This window comes from Ipomoea nil, unplaced genomic scaffold, assembly GCF_001879475.1.
Source record: "Ipomoea nil cultivar Tokyo-kokei standard unplaced genomic scaffold, Asagao_1.1 scaffold0519, whole genome shotgun sequence".
Lineage (NCBI taxonomy): Eukaryota > Viridiplantae > Streptophyta > Magnoliopsida > Solanales > Convolvulaceae > Ipomoea > Ipomoea nil.
The window spans coordinates 2900062-2915762 of NW_017616947.1; the positions used below are offsets into that span (position 1 = coordinate 2900062).

Here is a 15701-nt window from a genome sequence, read left to right on the forward strand (position 1 = left end):
AAGGAGCATTGGTAAATACATACGGTCCAAGTTGGGGAAGATATATGGGACATAGTCACTCTTTTTATCAGTATATATATTGGCAGATTAATTATCTTCTGAACTTCCAGTTTAGTTTACTTCTTATGAACTTCTAGTTCAGTCTACCTAGTACGTGGATTCAAATATTGAAGATCTTTTTCATCAATCATCCATAAAATTTCTCGGCATTCTATTAAATTTGAGCTCTAATCTTCCCCTAAGGCCGTGAAACGATCTTCATAAAATTTGCAGTCAGTGTACCTAATTATATATTGATCCCTTATCATGGGCTCTAATGATGATTTAAATAATAGACGGAGGTTTATAATCAACATATACATGCCAACAAAGGTACGCTATGGTGGTGATATAGGAAAAAGACTGCATACTGTAAATAAAACACAGATGGAAAATGTTTGGTTTTATACCACGTACTAGGTTCTAGGGGGAATAATTATGATATGCAATAGGTCAGATTGTGATAACCACGATAACATATAAAACTGATGTCCCCAACAAGAAAATATATAATTGCCCAAGGTGACGCACTAGCTCAGGCTATACTATAAAATCATTTGGGTCTTTAAAGCCTTTAAAAGTGTATCGCAACATATGAAGTACCCAAAACATATATGCAATCATCTAAGAGTAACATATATAATCAGATATGTTTAACGCATACATATCAAATGCTATTATAAGGGTACACAACAATCACAGGGAAGTTGGGAAGCTTGTCAAATAAAATAGATCTTCAAGATCACCCTAAATTCCTTATCCTCAATTTTCCATTAGTTCACACACTAGTTTGGGAATTGCTTCATGCAAATTCATATGATATAATAATTCACTCCCTCATTTTTTTCGGGCAAACTGATATGAAATAATTCATTCCCTCGTTTGCTTCGGGCAAACTGATATGATATCATTTTCTTCTATCTTTCAAATTAATAACATATAAATCAATCATATCATGTATGACATAAGTCAAAGATCATTCTTATAAAGGAGTATATCACTCCTTAAATAACACAGAATTGCACTAAGTCATATTCGGAGAGGGATTTGTCATGTTGACATCTTAAATTTAGTCAAAAAAGGATTATCATAATTTGTTGATAATAACAATCTTTTCGGGATTGATATAGGATTTATGGAACAAATAATAATTCAATTTTGAATTAGCAACAAGTCAATTGCACAGGAGAGTCATGTTGCATGCATGAGAAAAATTTTCATATATAAATAAGCATGCAAACTAAGAGAAGTAACTCCGAGAAGTAAACTTTCTCTGGAAAAAAAAGTTCCAGAAAGTAAAATTTCAAGAAGTAAAACGAGAAGTAAGATTACATAGGTAAGCTTAGAGAAGTAAAGTTTTTGAATAGTCCGTTCGAGTAGTAAAATTAACAAGGAAAATAAGCAAAGTAAAATCACTTTGCATTCATAATAATTTGCATCCAAAAATAACTTTGCGCTCAAAGACACTTTTGGAGTATATATACTTCTCGGCCACGCAATATATATTGCGGCCATGAATTAACTTTTTGGGTGCTTCAGGCACAAACTAACTTCTCGGATGCTTCAAGAATTAGCTAACTTCTCGGATGCTTCAAGCATGAGCTAACTACTCGGATGCTCTATGCTTCAGGCATGAACTAACTTTTTCGGCCATGAATATATTTTCATGCATTGTTCAAAATATTATCATGACACCAATCATTTCTTCATCAATACTTCATCATTTCATTATCATCATTTATCACAATATTTGTTTCAGGAAAATTACCTAGAATCATCAAGATGCGGCGCATTATTCGATGACCAAATGCTTTGGTGTGCGGCACGTAGGGATCAATGCCCTTCAGACCCTCATTGTTAGCAAACCTGCTTCTGGCTAGGATTTTGCCTCGATGAGTTTGGTCATCCTTGAATATCTTGATCAATTTGCTTCTTATTCTAAGCTCGAAACTCATACCAAACCGGTTATAATTTCGACCGCAACCCCTTATAAAGTTGCACAACTGGGTAACATTATGTGTTTCAGGCACCTGTGCAAAAACCAACCAGACATGCATTTTGATTCTTCATCAACAACTAGTTATGTTTCTTAGCAACAAGGCTTGCTAAAATCAGCTTAGGATGCTTCTCATAATTTGTTGTCGTGTACTATTGCTGGATTACAAATTACTCGCATGAAAAGTTGACAATGTCTTTCCAATAAAATATTTCTCTGAAACTTCTTGTTTAGAGTTTCACTTGTGAGACTATTTTGTGCATAGCTGAATTATAGTTAATCACTGACTTACATTATAATCTCAAAATTAAACATGAGATTAAACTAGTCAAAATGTGTGTGAGGAAGAACATTTGATGACTTCTGGTCGGGAATAGTCCTTCAGGGACTTCTATTAATTCAAGGGGTTCTTTTTCAATCAGATACTCATTTTCTAATGTACGTCGTGGTTCAAGTGGTGACGTATGAAAATGAGAGCTTGTGCCTTCTAGGCACCGGTGCTCTGCGACTTAGCAACAAAAAACTTGGCTCAATTCTTTAGATGCCGAATATATTTCAATATTTAGAGCCCAAGCTAAATAATTGCTTCATTCATAAGTGAGCTCAATAAATTTACATTTGGCAATGGAAGACGTAATCTACAAAACGTATATCATATGTTCTCATATACATTCATAATATCACATGTTCGTAGCAAAAATAAAGAATTTGACATCTTCTAGATGCAAATCAAACTTTCAGAGATGAATTCTAAAGGTAAAGGCTCTGTTTGGCAGAGCTTATTTAGGAGCTTATAGCTTATTTTAAGCTACTAATAAGCTATAAGCTTTGTTTGGTAATGTTCCCAAAATAAGCTCCTAACTTCCTAACTTTTTTTCCATTTTTATCCTTATTATTTTAAAGAAATGACATAATTTTCCCTTCGCAATTAAAACCCTTTTTTCTTCTCCTTTATCCGCAATTTTCACCGCAATTATTGTTATTATTATTATTATTATTATTATTATTATTAGATTTGCAACAATATTGTTACTTCATTATGAGATGCTAGATCATGATTATGCTAATAGTTTTATTTCAAAATGTTAATTTTTTTTAAAGACAAAATGTTAAATTTTAATATGTAAACAAACTAATTTAAATTTTATGAAGATGTCCTTTTTTAGTCTTTTTACATTTATCAGCTTATCAAAAAGCTAATTTTACCAAACACTTTCAATCATAACAGCTAGCTTAACAGCTCTTCAGTTTTCAGCTCCGAGCTTATAGCTTTTCAGCTTTCAGCTCCTAGCTTATAGCTTTTCAGCTAGGTTTGCCAAACAGAGCCAAAGTCTGAAAGAATAAATTAACCTTTCGAAACCTTTCGAATTCACACAAGAGACAATAAAAATGACCTTTCGAGTATTCAATCTTTCGCCAGATAACAAAATATCATTTCGGATCCATGCAAGGAAAACATAATTTTCCATTTTCAAACACAAAAACATTTTGAAGCATTGCAACCTTTCGAATACCATGCTCATATTGCAGCAATATATATAACAAAAATATTGATGTAAATTTAGCAACAACATATATGCAGTTTGATATGAATGTTCTTATGTGCAGCATATATTATTAACATAGTGTATATACGAAAAATCACTTCTATTTGCACAAACATATATATCACATGCTTTCTTCCGATTCAAAAAATTAAAATAAAATCGAAAATCCATATTCAAGAATTTGCAAGCATATATACGAATCATATGAACATGTGCAATATAAACCATGTATTATACGAATCCTATGAATATGCTTGCCTAATATAAAAACATGTATTGTAACAAATCCAGGCATACCGTTCACCGAAGATTACGATAAAGACTCGTGCTGATAACGTGTTGTAATTTGGTTTACTGCTTAGCTCAATCTACCTGGATTGTTGTACAGTAACGCGTCGATTGTATGTATAAACAATATTGCAATATGGAATGGAAGAAAGAAGTAGAGAGAAAAATGAGAACTCAAAATCTATAACTAACATATATAATTAATAGGGAAGATGAAGGGACTGAAGAAATAATGGTCATTATGTTAATATTTATAACAAAATGTAGATTCATACGAAAGGAGGTAGATTATTACATGTGCAGCTTAGTTGGTCACATGAGTGAAATTTGAGAAGAATGACTAGGGATTGAGTCTTGATTATCTTACCTACCATGAACCAAATTCTCCTAAAATGTTTTTAATCTATAGGCCTCATTTGTAAAAACTCCACTTTCACCAACAACAAAGTAGAAAAATTTTGAAATTGCACCGAACAACTCAATTAAATTATTATCTCATAATTATTCAAACTTTTTTTGTAATGAGAAAATCCATCACCACTATCCATACACTAGGTAAGCCACACTAAGAATCCTCTATGCAACAAGCTTAATCGAAAAGATGTTACACAAAATCAAATTAAAATCATATTCTACCCACTCAATCAATAAATGAATTATGTATTGCCGTAAGATTAAATATCAAAAAATTATAAAGGGAAAAAAGAGCTTAAATGACTTTGAAAATGCCAAACACAGAAGTACAAACAAAAAGAAAAGCCACATTTTATGTAAACCATTTCATGATGCTTATTATTACTCTCTCTCTCTCTCTCTCTATATATATATATATATATATATGTGTGTGTGTGTGTGTGTGTGTACACACACACACACACACACACACACACACACACACACACACACACACACACATATATATATATATATATATATATATATATATATATATATATATATATAGAGAGAGAGAGAGAGAGAGAGAATTAGGTTCTTGTGCGGTTAGGGTGCCCAGGTGCGGTTGTGCGATTTAATTTGGGCCATTCATCTCGCTTAAATAATCAACCTCCAGGATTACCAAAATTTAAAAAAAAAACGTAGTGTCAATTTTGTAATTTTTGCATCTAGATCAAAATTAAGGTGAGCGGTATTAAGATATATTACGTTATATGTTTGTATTCTTGGTATGTTAGCTATATTAGGATAGACCTTAATTAGCCTAGTCAATTAGTATAATTAGTCTCTATCAATTAGCCTATAAGTTAGGGCTAACATCTGTATTTATATTGTAATCTTTCCTTCATTCCAATCTACCATAAACAGATTACGTTCATTTGGTATCAGATAAGCGTTAGGATTCTTTGTGTTTTTCTCTCCCTGTTCGACTATGGCTACGAACTCATCTGAGCATACCATGAGTGCCGCCGCCGCTGCTCCGCCTGCAACCACCACTCCCAACCATCTCACCTCCGCTCAACATTTCGTGTCGATCAAATTGACGACACGGAATTATCTTTTTTTGGCGTACGCAGCTCGTCCCATTCCTCCGGGGTCAAGGATTGCTGGCCTACGTAGATGGAGGAACGCCGTGAATCTATTGCTTTCTCAACGGCGGTATATGGGTGATCTCCTTAACCTTGCAGGTATGGCTGCTGCAAGCCTCTTTCCACTCCAGCTTCTACGACAAAGGCCGTCACTCCATCTGATGAGGTGTATGACAATCCCACTCAATACCGGCGTTTGGCGGGTGCCTTGCAATATCTCACTATTACACGCCCCGATCTTTCCTATGCAGTTAACAAGCTATGTCTGTTTATGCATGCACCCACAGTTGAACATTGGGGACTTTTGAAGCGTGTGTTACGCTACGTTAAAGGCACCTTACATTACGGAGTGCGCTTCTCGCGTTCATCTTCTTCTGCCATTCATGCCTACTCCGACTCCGATTGGGCGGGTTGTTCCATTGATCGCAAGTCCACTAGCGGCTATGCTGTTTTTCTCGGCGACAATTTAATTTCTTGGGTCTCCCGCAAGCAATGCACCATAGCTCGTTCTTCCACTGAGGTTGAGTACATGGGGCTCGCCGATGTAGCTGCTGAGGTTACCTGGGTTGTCTCTCTCCTTCATGAGCTAAACTTGCATCCGGGCTCCCCGCTGACTCTATGGTGTGACAATCTCGGTGCCACCTATCTCTGTGCTAACCCTGTTTTCCATGCCAGGACGAAGCATGTGGAGATTAATTTTTACTTTGTTCATGACAAGGTCGCTGCTAGGGATTTTTTAGTCGATTTTGTGTCCACGAAAGATCAGCTCGCCGATATCTTCACCAAGCCGCTACCGGCTCCGCGTTTTGCAGCTCTTCGTGACAAGCTCAATGTTGTAGCCCTCCAACCTTTAGCTTGAGGGGGTGTATTAAGAATTTAAGATATATTACGTTATATGTTTGTATTCTTGGTATGTTAGCTATATTAGGATAGACCTTAATTAGCCTAGTGAATTAGTCTCTAGTCAATTAGCCTATAAGTTAGGGCTAACATCTGTATTTATATTGTAATCTTTCCTTCATTCCAATCTACCATAAACAGAATATGTTCATTAGCGGGTCTGTGATTAATGTGCATGAGTTTTGTATATAAGATGCGTGAGTCTTGTGCGTAAGGTGCGTGAGTTTTGTGCTTAATGTGCGTGAGGTTGTGTTTAATGTGAGTAGTAGTTGTTAAAACAGCCATCTTTGAATTTTTATGAAAATCAAGAATAATATCCTCAGCCATTTTCTTAGCTTTCCCATATGGGTTGATTGGGAGCTGGAATGAGACATATAAAGGCTTAGTCATTCAGAAATGTTGCCATATACTGGCTCTGGAAAAAAAAAGTAGCATTCATAACAGGCCAGTAAAATATAGTTTTAACATTTCACCTGTGGTGTTTCTTCTGTAATGGGCATCGTTTCAGGCTCTCCATATGTAGCACATGTACTCAGGGGCGGAGCCAGGAATTGCTCCTGCGGGGGGTCAATCACAAGTTGAGAGATAATAATAAAATATACTAATATTTATTTAACATATTTCAAAATACATTATTGTATTACAAATCTACTAAAATTTAGAACGTCTTTCTTGCATGTCACAAAAATCACCTATAATTAAATCTATACTAAATTATTTTGCAATTTATTTTTCAATGTATACTAACAAACAATCATTAAGAAATTCATTTTCCATCATATTACGAAGCGTAGTCTTTAAACATTGTTACTAATAAACCATTCACCAAAGAGCAAACATTTCTTAAACTCAATCGTTATGCTGTGGAACCGTGTCCACCTTGCAAGGTGGACACGGTTCTATATTCATAATTATAAAGCTATATATTCATAATTTTTGAACTTCATATTCACAATTTTTGAACTCTATATTTACAATTACAGAACTCTATGTTCATAATTACTAAACTATATGTTCATAATTATAAAGCTATACATTCATAATTTTTGAACTTCATATACACAATTATTGAATCTCTATATTCATAATTACAGAACTATATGTTAATAATTATGTTCACAACTCTATGTCCATGATTATAGCACTATATGTTCATAATTTTTGAACATAATTATGAACAGTTTTGAAACCGTGTCCACTTTACAAAATGAACACGATTCCACGGCATAATTTGCCCTCAAAATCCTTTAAACAAATTTTAATGGTGTGGAATAATAAGAAAAAAAGTCAGGGAAACAAAAAAGAAGAAGAAATATGTGATTGGAAGGGACAAATACTTTGATGAGGGGGGCCAAAAAAAACAATATACTATTAATAAGAATTTTTTTTTTTAGGACAATATACTATTAATAAAAAAAAAATGAGGGGAAAGGAGGGCCAAGGCCCCCTGCACCTACCATGTACCTCCGCCACTGCATGTACTCGAATAAATCAAAGTAGGGACTCGGTGTGCTGCCATAGCCTCTAACACAACAAGGGTATTTGATGTGATGTTATGGTAATACCTGATTTCACACAAAAGATTATACATAAGATGTAGAATGTAGCAAAGTAACAGTAACCCCAAGACATCAGAAACACAATGAACACCAGAAACCCAGAGTTAAAGATAAAAATAAAATAAAAAAACTAAAATCATGTCACTTACTCACTTCTAATAGTCAGTGGTAAAGTATACTCTTTAAATAGGAATTAGGAAAATTATATTCTTTAAATACTACTACAAAACTTTACAATCAGAAGAAACAACAAAAATCAAAGCCAAGACAAGGAAAAAAAAATAGTATATAATTTGTATAGTAATAAATAAATTTTAAGCTTTGGTGGAAAATATCCAAACCATGCACTGTGCCTAACCTTTTAAATTTGGCAATTTCATACCAAATTTAAAACTTCTATGCAACTTTACTATTCGACTTAGAAAAGATCGTTCCAATCTCAATGTTTCATGTATAGCCAATTACAAGGTACTAGATTTGTTGCGAACTAATAGAAAAGTTTTCTGGGTCAGGTTGAATTGTTTTCCTTTTTTCTAGGCTAGATAGTAAAATTGGATAAGATTGTGCAAAAGTTTCAAATTTGGTATGAAACACAATGAACACCAGAAACCCAGAGTTAAAGATAAAAATTAAAAATTAAAATCATGTTAAAAATTTAAAAAATAATTTTTAAAAAATATTTTAAATTTGGGGTGACTGCTAAAAACCTGCAAATTGGACTAATTGCCTGAAATTGGTTAGTTTAAGAATTCAATTGTAGTATTTTTTTAGGTTCAGTGGCCTAATTGCATTATCGTGTGCAGTTCGATAGCCTATTTGACCCTTATTCCTTCTTTTTTTTTTTTTTTACTAAAAGTCAACAAAATGCTGAAACTGTAATGGTTGTTGTAATAAAATTTGAAAAAAAAGAAATTACGGAGTACTTACTTTAGTGGATCAAGGGTACTCTCACCAACATATGCTACGGCTGCAAAATGCATCACAGCATCAAATGCATTCTGAGAAAATATCTCATGCACCTAAATTCCAATAGTTAGTGTAACAAGTTATTTATAGATTTCATTTGTATAACAAAGATTAATTGAATATGAGCAAACAGGATACCGCTTTTGCATCTCCAAGGTCGGCATATATAAACTGAAGCCTTCCGGGCTCTGGAAATAGTGCTTGTAAGATTTTTATAGCACCTAGGTTTCCCTGTGAGAGGTTGTCCTGTTATGTGAGAGAATCTTGTTATCTATAAACTTCTACACAAGTAAACTCTACAAAATACAGTATTACAGTCTCTATAAGCAATTATACAAGAAACTATTCAAACAGTTGGAAAGATCATCAATTACCACTATAGTCACACGATATGAGTCCTTTAGAAGTCTTAATGCAGCATGTGAACCAATAGACCCAGCCCCTCCAGTAACTAAGACATGAGTAACACCTGGTTCATGATGAGAAAACTGCGAAAAAAAAAAAAGAAAAATCATAAATACAATGGAATAGTTTCAAAACTATAAAAAAAACATGATTGAGGATGGGGGAGGGAGAGCTTTTGCGCTTGACCTTAGTTAAAATAGAGACATCCCATTATGTAGAAAAGTATCAATGGAAATAGAGAACCTTAAACTTTCAGAAATTTGAGTCTTTCCTTGAAAAATAATTTCAACTAAATAAACCAAAATAAAGCAATGCAAAAAAAAAAAAAAGAAAAAAAAAAGAAAAAAAAAGAAGTAAACAATATCTTTTCTAGTTGCCAAAGAATAACATACAATGACAAAAATGTTTGTCTTCTAATCCGTACCTAAGACTAAAAGTTCAGATAAAGACAACATTTCAAACACATAATAATTTCCCTCAAAGCTAAACAACAAGTGGTCCATTAGGAAACTTGTCACTACAAGCAAAAAAAACAGATCTTAACTTGATAGTATATGTATCACTGGAGAGTTGAAAACTGCTCAATTATACGAATATACACCATCCATGTTCGGAAATACATCATTAAGGTGGGGAGTTATATGGTGCATTTTTTTTTGAGTGTGTTGTGTATTTTTTTGGTATATTTATGCATTTCATTGTTATGCTTTTTCCTAACACGTACCTTTTGTTAACACTATTGGTGTATTTTGTCAAGCGGCCACATAGCCGAACGGGAGAGCGTAGCCGCATTTGAACAAAAGTGTGTGTGTGTATATATATATATATATATATATATATATATACATATATATATATATATATATATATATATATATATATATATATATATATGTTGGTCCCGGTAGGGTCGAAAGGAGAGTCTAGAGGGGGAGTGAATAGACTCAATTCGTTTTTCTCGAAAATAACTCTTTTCAGGGTTATTACGCAGCAGATAAGTTATACAGATTTTAATTTGCTTTGCACTATTTGCTCTTTTGAGAAAGCTCTCGGTTAAGGGCGTATGATATGCAATGCACGAAAGTAAAGGGCTAAAAAGTAAAGAGAGAGAGACAAGAGATTTTTATAGTGGTTCGGCCAACTGTGCCTACTCCACTCTTCTTTCACAACTTGTGAAAGGTTTGCACTATCACTCCTAGTACAAATTACACCAAGATAGCTACTTTGATCACTAAGTCGGACAGCTACTTGAAGGTTTTTCAACTCCTAGAGTTTACTCCGCCTCTATCAACGTCTTCTTCAGAGTTGAGGGTTGGATGAAAATAATCTTCGAGGTTCTCCAACTTGATGAAGTCTTGACTGGCTGGTGAATTGATGGATAATCAATGTGTACAAAATTGCAAGACTTCTTCAAGGCTAAGTGAATGAGATCGAATATGTCTTCTTGCAAACTTCACGCCTTGAATCACTGGTTTTCAAAAGCTTGAGAGAGTGAACTTGTATAAGGAGCTTTTGAGTATAAGTATTCAATTGTTCTAAAAACCAGCACCTTCTATCATGGAGAAGATGGGTATTTATAGGAGGGAAATAAGCCATCCGTTGGAGAGAGATGACATTTCAAACCTATGATTCAGTGGTCAATAACGGGAGAGCCTTGTGCATTTATTGCTTCATTAAATGTAGCTGTACCATATAGAAGTTGGAGACAAGAAATCCTGAGTGTTTTGTCTTCTAGCTCTGAAAAGTGGTACTATGGCATTTAATGCACCTTGATAAGTGTGCTCTCATTCTTAGGAAAATTCATTCCTAGGATGATCATCAGATGAGACATTTGACAACATTCTTCTTGAGTTGAGAGAAGATGAATTGTCTTGGCAGTCAGAGCTTTAGTTACAATGTCTCTTGATCAGAAGACTTCTTTCGGCTTCTGCTTTCGGTTGTAGAAGATCATCTGCTCTTTCGTGGTTCGTTAGAGATCAGCTTCATAAACTCTTCTTTCGTTCGACAAAACCTAACTTAAAAGATCATAACTCGGTTTTGTGTGTTTGACTAACTTAACACGAATTACATGGTGACTTATGGTACCTTTCGTCTAGGACGAAGATAACGAAACAAAGGACAAAAAGTTAGGGGTCTACTTCTAAGTTACATTGGTATCATCAAAATCCTAATACATATGTTCCTAACAATATATATCCCTTTGTGTTAAATTTTATGAATATGCGTATGAATTTGCTTTATCTGAATTTGCTTACTATTAGTATCTAGTGTATTTGCTAAACTTTCTACTTTTTTTTTTCTCAACTTGACAATTCCTGTATTTATTTTTATAAGTGCTTCTGTATTATTTGCTGAGTTGTTTACAAGTTGCGTGTGCCTAGTTCTGTGTCTCTCGTTAGTATTCCACTTGTGCAGGTTCTTGTGGCAAAATATTTTAGAAAAGCAAAGAGAATTGTTATAGAGTTGATGTCCATGTTACAGCTTCATGCAAAAGGAAACTTGTTCTAAGAGATGAAACCTCGATCTTATTATGATCATGATATTGTAGTATTTTCTCTCATTGCGAGTTTCGAAACCGAAGATATATCTTTCATTCTCCAACTTGTGTTTTTGGCATTCTGAGTACTCAAGGTTTTCCAATCAAATGAAGATGAAACAGTAACGAAAGGGAGTTCTAAGTGAATGTTTTGTTATTTATACAACTGAGATTGGTTTCGTGGTGTCTTTTATTTGGGGAAGTAGTATCTTGTGAGGGGGAGCAAAACACACAAAAGACAAATGATGTTGAACTATGGGTGATGTAGTTATGATGTTGGGGTACGTTTGATGCTGATATTTTTTGATGACTTATTTTGATCATTTTGAGACCCATATATCTATAGTTCTGCTCCAGATACTATATGATCACATCCCTTTGTCATTTTTTTTTTGTCAAAAAAGGGGAGAAGATATGATGAATTGAGGGGAGCAAGCAAGCAAAGGTTGGTAATTCTATTTTGATTTAATTATCTTGTGGATGGATAATTGCTTATGTTGGTGGATTATTAAATAAATTGGTGGATTGGTGACTTGGTATTATCTTGGTTATTATCTTCGATATTCTCTTATATTGGTAATTCTTGGATTATTACTGTGATTGGTGGCTATTATATTGGTGGATGTCTATAATGGATTATCTCTATTTGAATGGTTATTGATATGGATAATGCATGGATGAGATATGGATGGTGATTGGATGATGGTTTGAGTGGAAGAATTCTTATTGAAGCTTTTTTGTATTATTTTTTTTAATCTCTAAGTTATTTTTTAGACTCTTGTCTTGCTTGTCTAACACAACAATTCTTAATTGCAGTCCATGACTTTCAAAAGTGTTAATTTAATACCTTGACTATGTAACTTTTATCAATTTTGGTCACTCCGATCAAATTTCGTCAGAAAAACTTAATCCTTCATTTAGTCTATAACTATAATCTGAGGGGCAAAATCGTCTTTTGAAATCTGGTCCTAATTAAGCAAAATATCTTTTTAACCCGGTTCATCGTGAGAGTGTTTGTTCAGTCTGAAACCCTTAATTTTGCGTGAAAAAGAGCATAAAGAAAGGTAGAGAAGAACGAACGCATAGGGGAAGAGGAAGGTTTGCAGCGCCATTCTCCATCTAGTCGGCTAAACCTGGGTATGAGTAATTTCTACTCTTCTTCTACGAGTAATGAGTACAATGAGTTTGGAGAAAAGTTTCCAATTCTCCATTGTAGATGTGGTCATCAATTAAAGATCCGAACTTTATGGGCAAATGAGAATCCAGGTCGGAGTTTTTTTAAATTTTTTTTTTTATTTGCAAATAGTTTAATTTTTTAGATTCAATTTTGTTTTATTGTTTTTTTAAATTTTTGTTTATTTTTGAATATTTTTGTTTTTTTTGTTTTTTTTTGTGTGTTTGAAATTGTTAATACAACGGTAGGTCGGGTGTGGATTTGTGGAATGGTATGATCCTCCAATGTGCTATCGATCGAAGCAAATCATTCCGTGATTGCTAAAACGCATAAATAGACAAGATGAAGAGATAAGAACACTAAATATGAAGCTTAAAGGTGAGAAGGAGGATGACAAAGTGCTCAAGTGGTTGAACAAGATTGTAGGAATAGAGAAAAGGGTCAAATAAGCCCCTAAACTTTACCCCAAAGGTCAATTAGGTACCTAAACTTTAGAAAAGGTCAATTAAACCCTCAAACATGTCAAATTGGGTCAATGAAGCCTAAAAATCGGTAAATGACCTGTTATTATAGGTCATTTCAATTCCGGCGACGAATTCCGGCCACCGATGACGAAATCCAGCCACCGACGACAAAATCCGGCCGTCCGGTCGTCTTCCACAGGAGAAAACGACCGGACGGCCGCCTTCTCCACCAGGTCCGGTCGTCTTCAAGGAGAAGAAGGCCAGATCTGGCCATCTCCTCCAATGGAGAAAATAGTCGTCTGGTCGTCTTCTCCATTGGAGAGGACGACCAGACGGCCAGAATTGGTACATGTTCGGAAATACATCATTAGAATGGGGAGTTATATGTTGCATTTTTCACCTGTATACTTCTGTATACTTTGCGTAATCACCTGGTCGGCGGGAAAGGTAGTCGACCTTAATTGATACCCCCGTTGCTTTCTTACAGGCATCCACAAACTCCTTCACGGATCTACCTGTGTTCTCGAGATACAAATAAAGAAAAAAGATGAGAACGAGACTTCACGATCTCTGAGCAATCACAACACATTATAGAACGGGAAAAACTACCTCTCCCAGTGCCCACATTGTAAATTCCAACATTCCCAGGAGTTGCCTTCTCTAGTGCTTTAACATGCGCGTCTACAAGATCAGTAACGTCAATATAATCCTGAATGCATGTCCCATCTGGTGTCTTATAGTCCGTTCCTTTAACCTGCATCACAACATCCGACAAGTTAGGATTCATAGACAGTAAGTTCTACACATCCACTTTACATATATTATTGTTAAGAGTCCCGCATAGAAAAAATAAGAGAATATATAGGTTTATAATAAGGCCATGGGTCAGACTACTAAATCGGTTGGATTCAATCTTTTAGTGTGGTTTGACCCATGTGCATTATAGCACAATTAAGTAATCTTGACCCAATCATATATTTACAATTATAAATATAATGAATCATTGGTTAAAATGTGATCCTACTAGTAGTAGTGGGCAATTTATATCCTACACCACGGCGTACATTGCACTATGCGCCCAGATGCAAAACGACGTCGTTTTAATTATTAATTTTTTTTGAAATTTCCCGCCCCAGTGAATGGCAGTAGGCTTTTCTTTAAAAAAAAACCCGCTGTTCAAGAATGTACATAATGTTATACTTGAATACACATAATGTTATACATGAATACACATAATGTTATAACAAAATATACATACTCTTTTTAAAAGATAATACACATAATCTAACATAATACATAATAAACATAAACTTTTAACATAATACACATCAACTCTTAACATAATACACACAAATTTTCTGATTCGGATGTACATAATTGTATAAAAACAATGTACATAATTGTATAAAAAATACACATAACTGTATGAACGAATACACATAACGTTGTGAACGAATACACATAATCTCAGCAACTTCCTACCGCGCCTCCCAACACGACCCAAAAACGACGTCGTTTTGGGAGGCGCGCGGCGCACAGTGCTATGTGCGCCGTGGTGTAGGATATAACGATTGGTAGTAGTGAGGTAGTAGAAGTATGAACGGACCTTAAGCCCAGGAATGATTCCACGAGCTGCATCAAAGCAAGCACCTGAGATCCTCCCATGTTCACGAAGCTCGGGACGTGGAGCTTCTCCTAACCTTCCCTCTGGATCTGACCCAATTACATTGAAGTATATTAAAATCATGTCACTAACTCACTTCTAATAGTCAGTGGTAAATAACCTAGAGGGTGTGGTTGAGTAAAATGGACTCATCTATTCTTAACCAAAGATTAAGGGTTCGATCCTTGGCTTTGAGAATAGGGTAGCCTTAAATCTCCAGCAGGGCCAGTCCTATCATTTCATAGGTCCGGGGCAAGACAAGAAAATGGGGCCTTGTTAATATATATTTCATGCCTAAAATTTATTTAGGAAAAAATTATTAATATCAATAACTTTAAATAAGATTAACAAGTTTTTAACAATTTTATAGCGACAATAATAATCATGAAAAAAATTCTAGATGCTTTCCTTAATGCAAAATAATAAATAATCGTATAAGTGCCTTCATAAATAAATAATTATTATATTTTATAAAAATGAATAAATAATTTAAAATCGAGTCAACTTATAAACAATAGCATTGTCGTTATAATAAATAATAAATTAATTATTATTAAAAATTTATAAAACAATAATTACAAACATATGTGAAGCTAATTTTTTCTTTTGACTAGGAGCAA

General features: G+C 34.4%; 2 protein-coding genes and 1 long non-coding RNA gene across 3 annotated transcripts; 1 reads left to right on the forward strand and 2 right to left on the reverse strand.

The window, feature by feature from the left end:
- Positions 1–5257: 5257 nt before the first annotated feature.
- Positions 5258–6273, forward strand: LOC109174086 (uncharacterized mitochondrial protein AtMg00810-like). Its single transcript, XM_019323373.1, has 2 exons — positions 5258–5513; positions 5546–6273. The coding sequence occupies exons 1-2, from the start codon at positions 5258–5260 to the stop codon at positions 6271–6273; spliced, it is 984 nt and encodes a 327-aa protein (XP_019178918.1).
- A 127-nt stretch (positions 6274–6400) lies between these two features.
- Positions 6401–9852, reverse strand: LOC109174087 (putative UDP-arabinose 4-epimerase 2). The gene is made up of 8 exons (XM_019323374.1): positions 9844–9852; positions 9214–9327; positions 8978–9085; positions 8801–8892; positions 7793–7879; positions 6788–6842; positions 6594–6674; positions 6401–6442 (listed from the first exon to the last, which is right to left on the reverse strand). Exons 1-8 carry the CDS (start codon positions 9850–9852, stop codon positions 6401–6403), a joined length of 588 nt encoding a protein of 195 aa, XP_019178919.1.
- A 3990-nt stretch (positions 9853–13842) lies between these two features.
- On the reverse strand, positions 13843–15160 carry LOC109174101. The gene is made up of 3 exons (XR_002053009.1): positions 15025–15160; positions 14028–14172; positions 13843–13933 (listed from the first exon to the last, which is right to left on the reverse strand). It is a non-coding gene; the product is annotated as an uncharacterized LOC109174101 (long non-coding RNA).
- Positions 15161–15701: the final 541 nt, after the last annotated feature.

What these genes read in the sequence shown, in the direction of transcription:
- LOC109174086 (XM_019323373.1), top strand. Translation starts at nt 5,258, where the DNA reads ATGGCTACGAACTCATCTGAGCATACCATGAGTGCCGCCGCCGCTGCT. An exon ending in TGATCTCCTTAACCTTGCAG is followed by an intron (nt 5,514 to 5,545) that starts GTATGGCTGCTG and finishes TTTCCACTCCAG; the next exon opens with CTTCTACGACAAAGGCCGTC.
- LOC109174087 (XM_019323374.1), bottom strand. An exon ending in ACCTTGGAGATGCAAAAGCG is followed by an intron (nt 8,893 to 8,977) that starts GTATCCTGTTTG and finishes ATTGGAATTTAG; the next exon opens with GTGCATGAGATATTTTCTCA. An exon ending in ACTTTGATTTATTCGAGTAC is followed by an intron (nt 6,843 to 7,792) that starts ATGCAGTGGCGG and finishes GCCCCTGAGTAC; the next exon opens with ATGTGCTACATATGGAGAGC.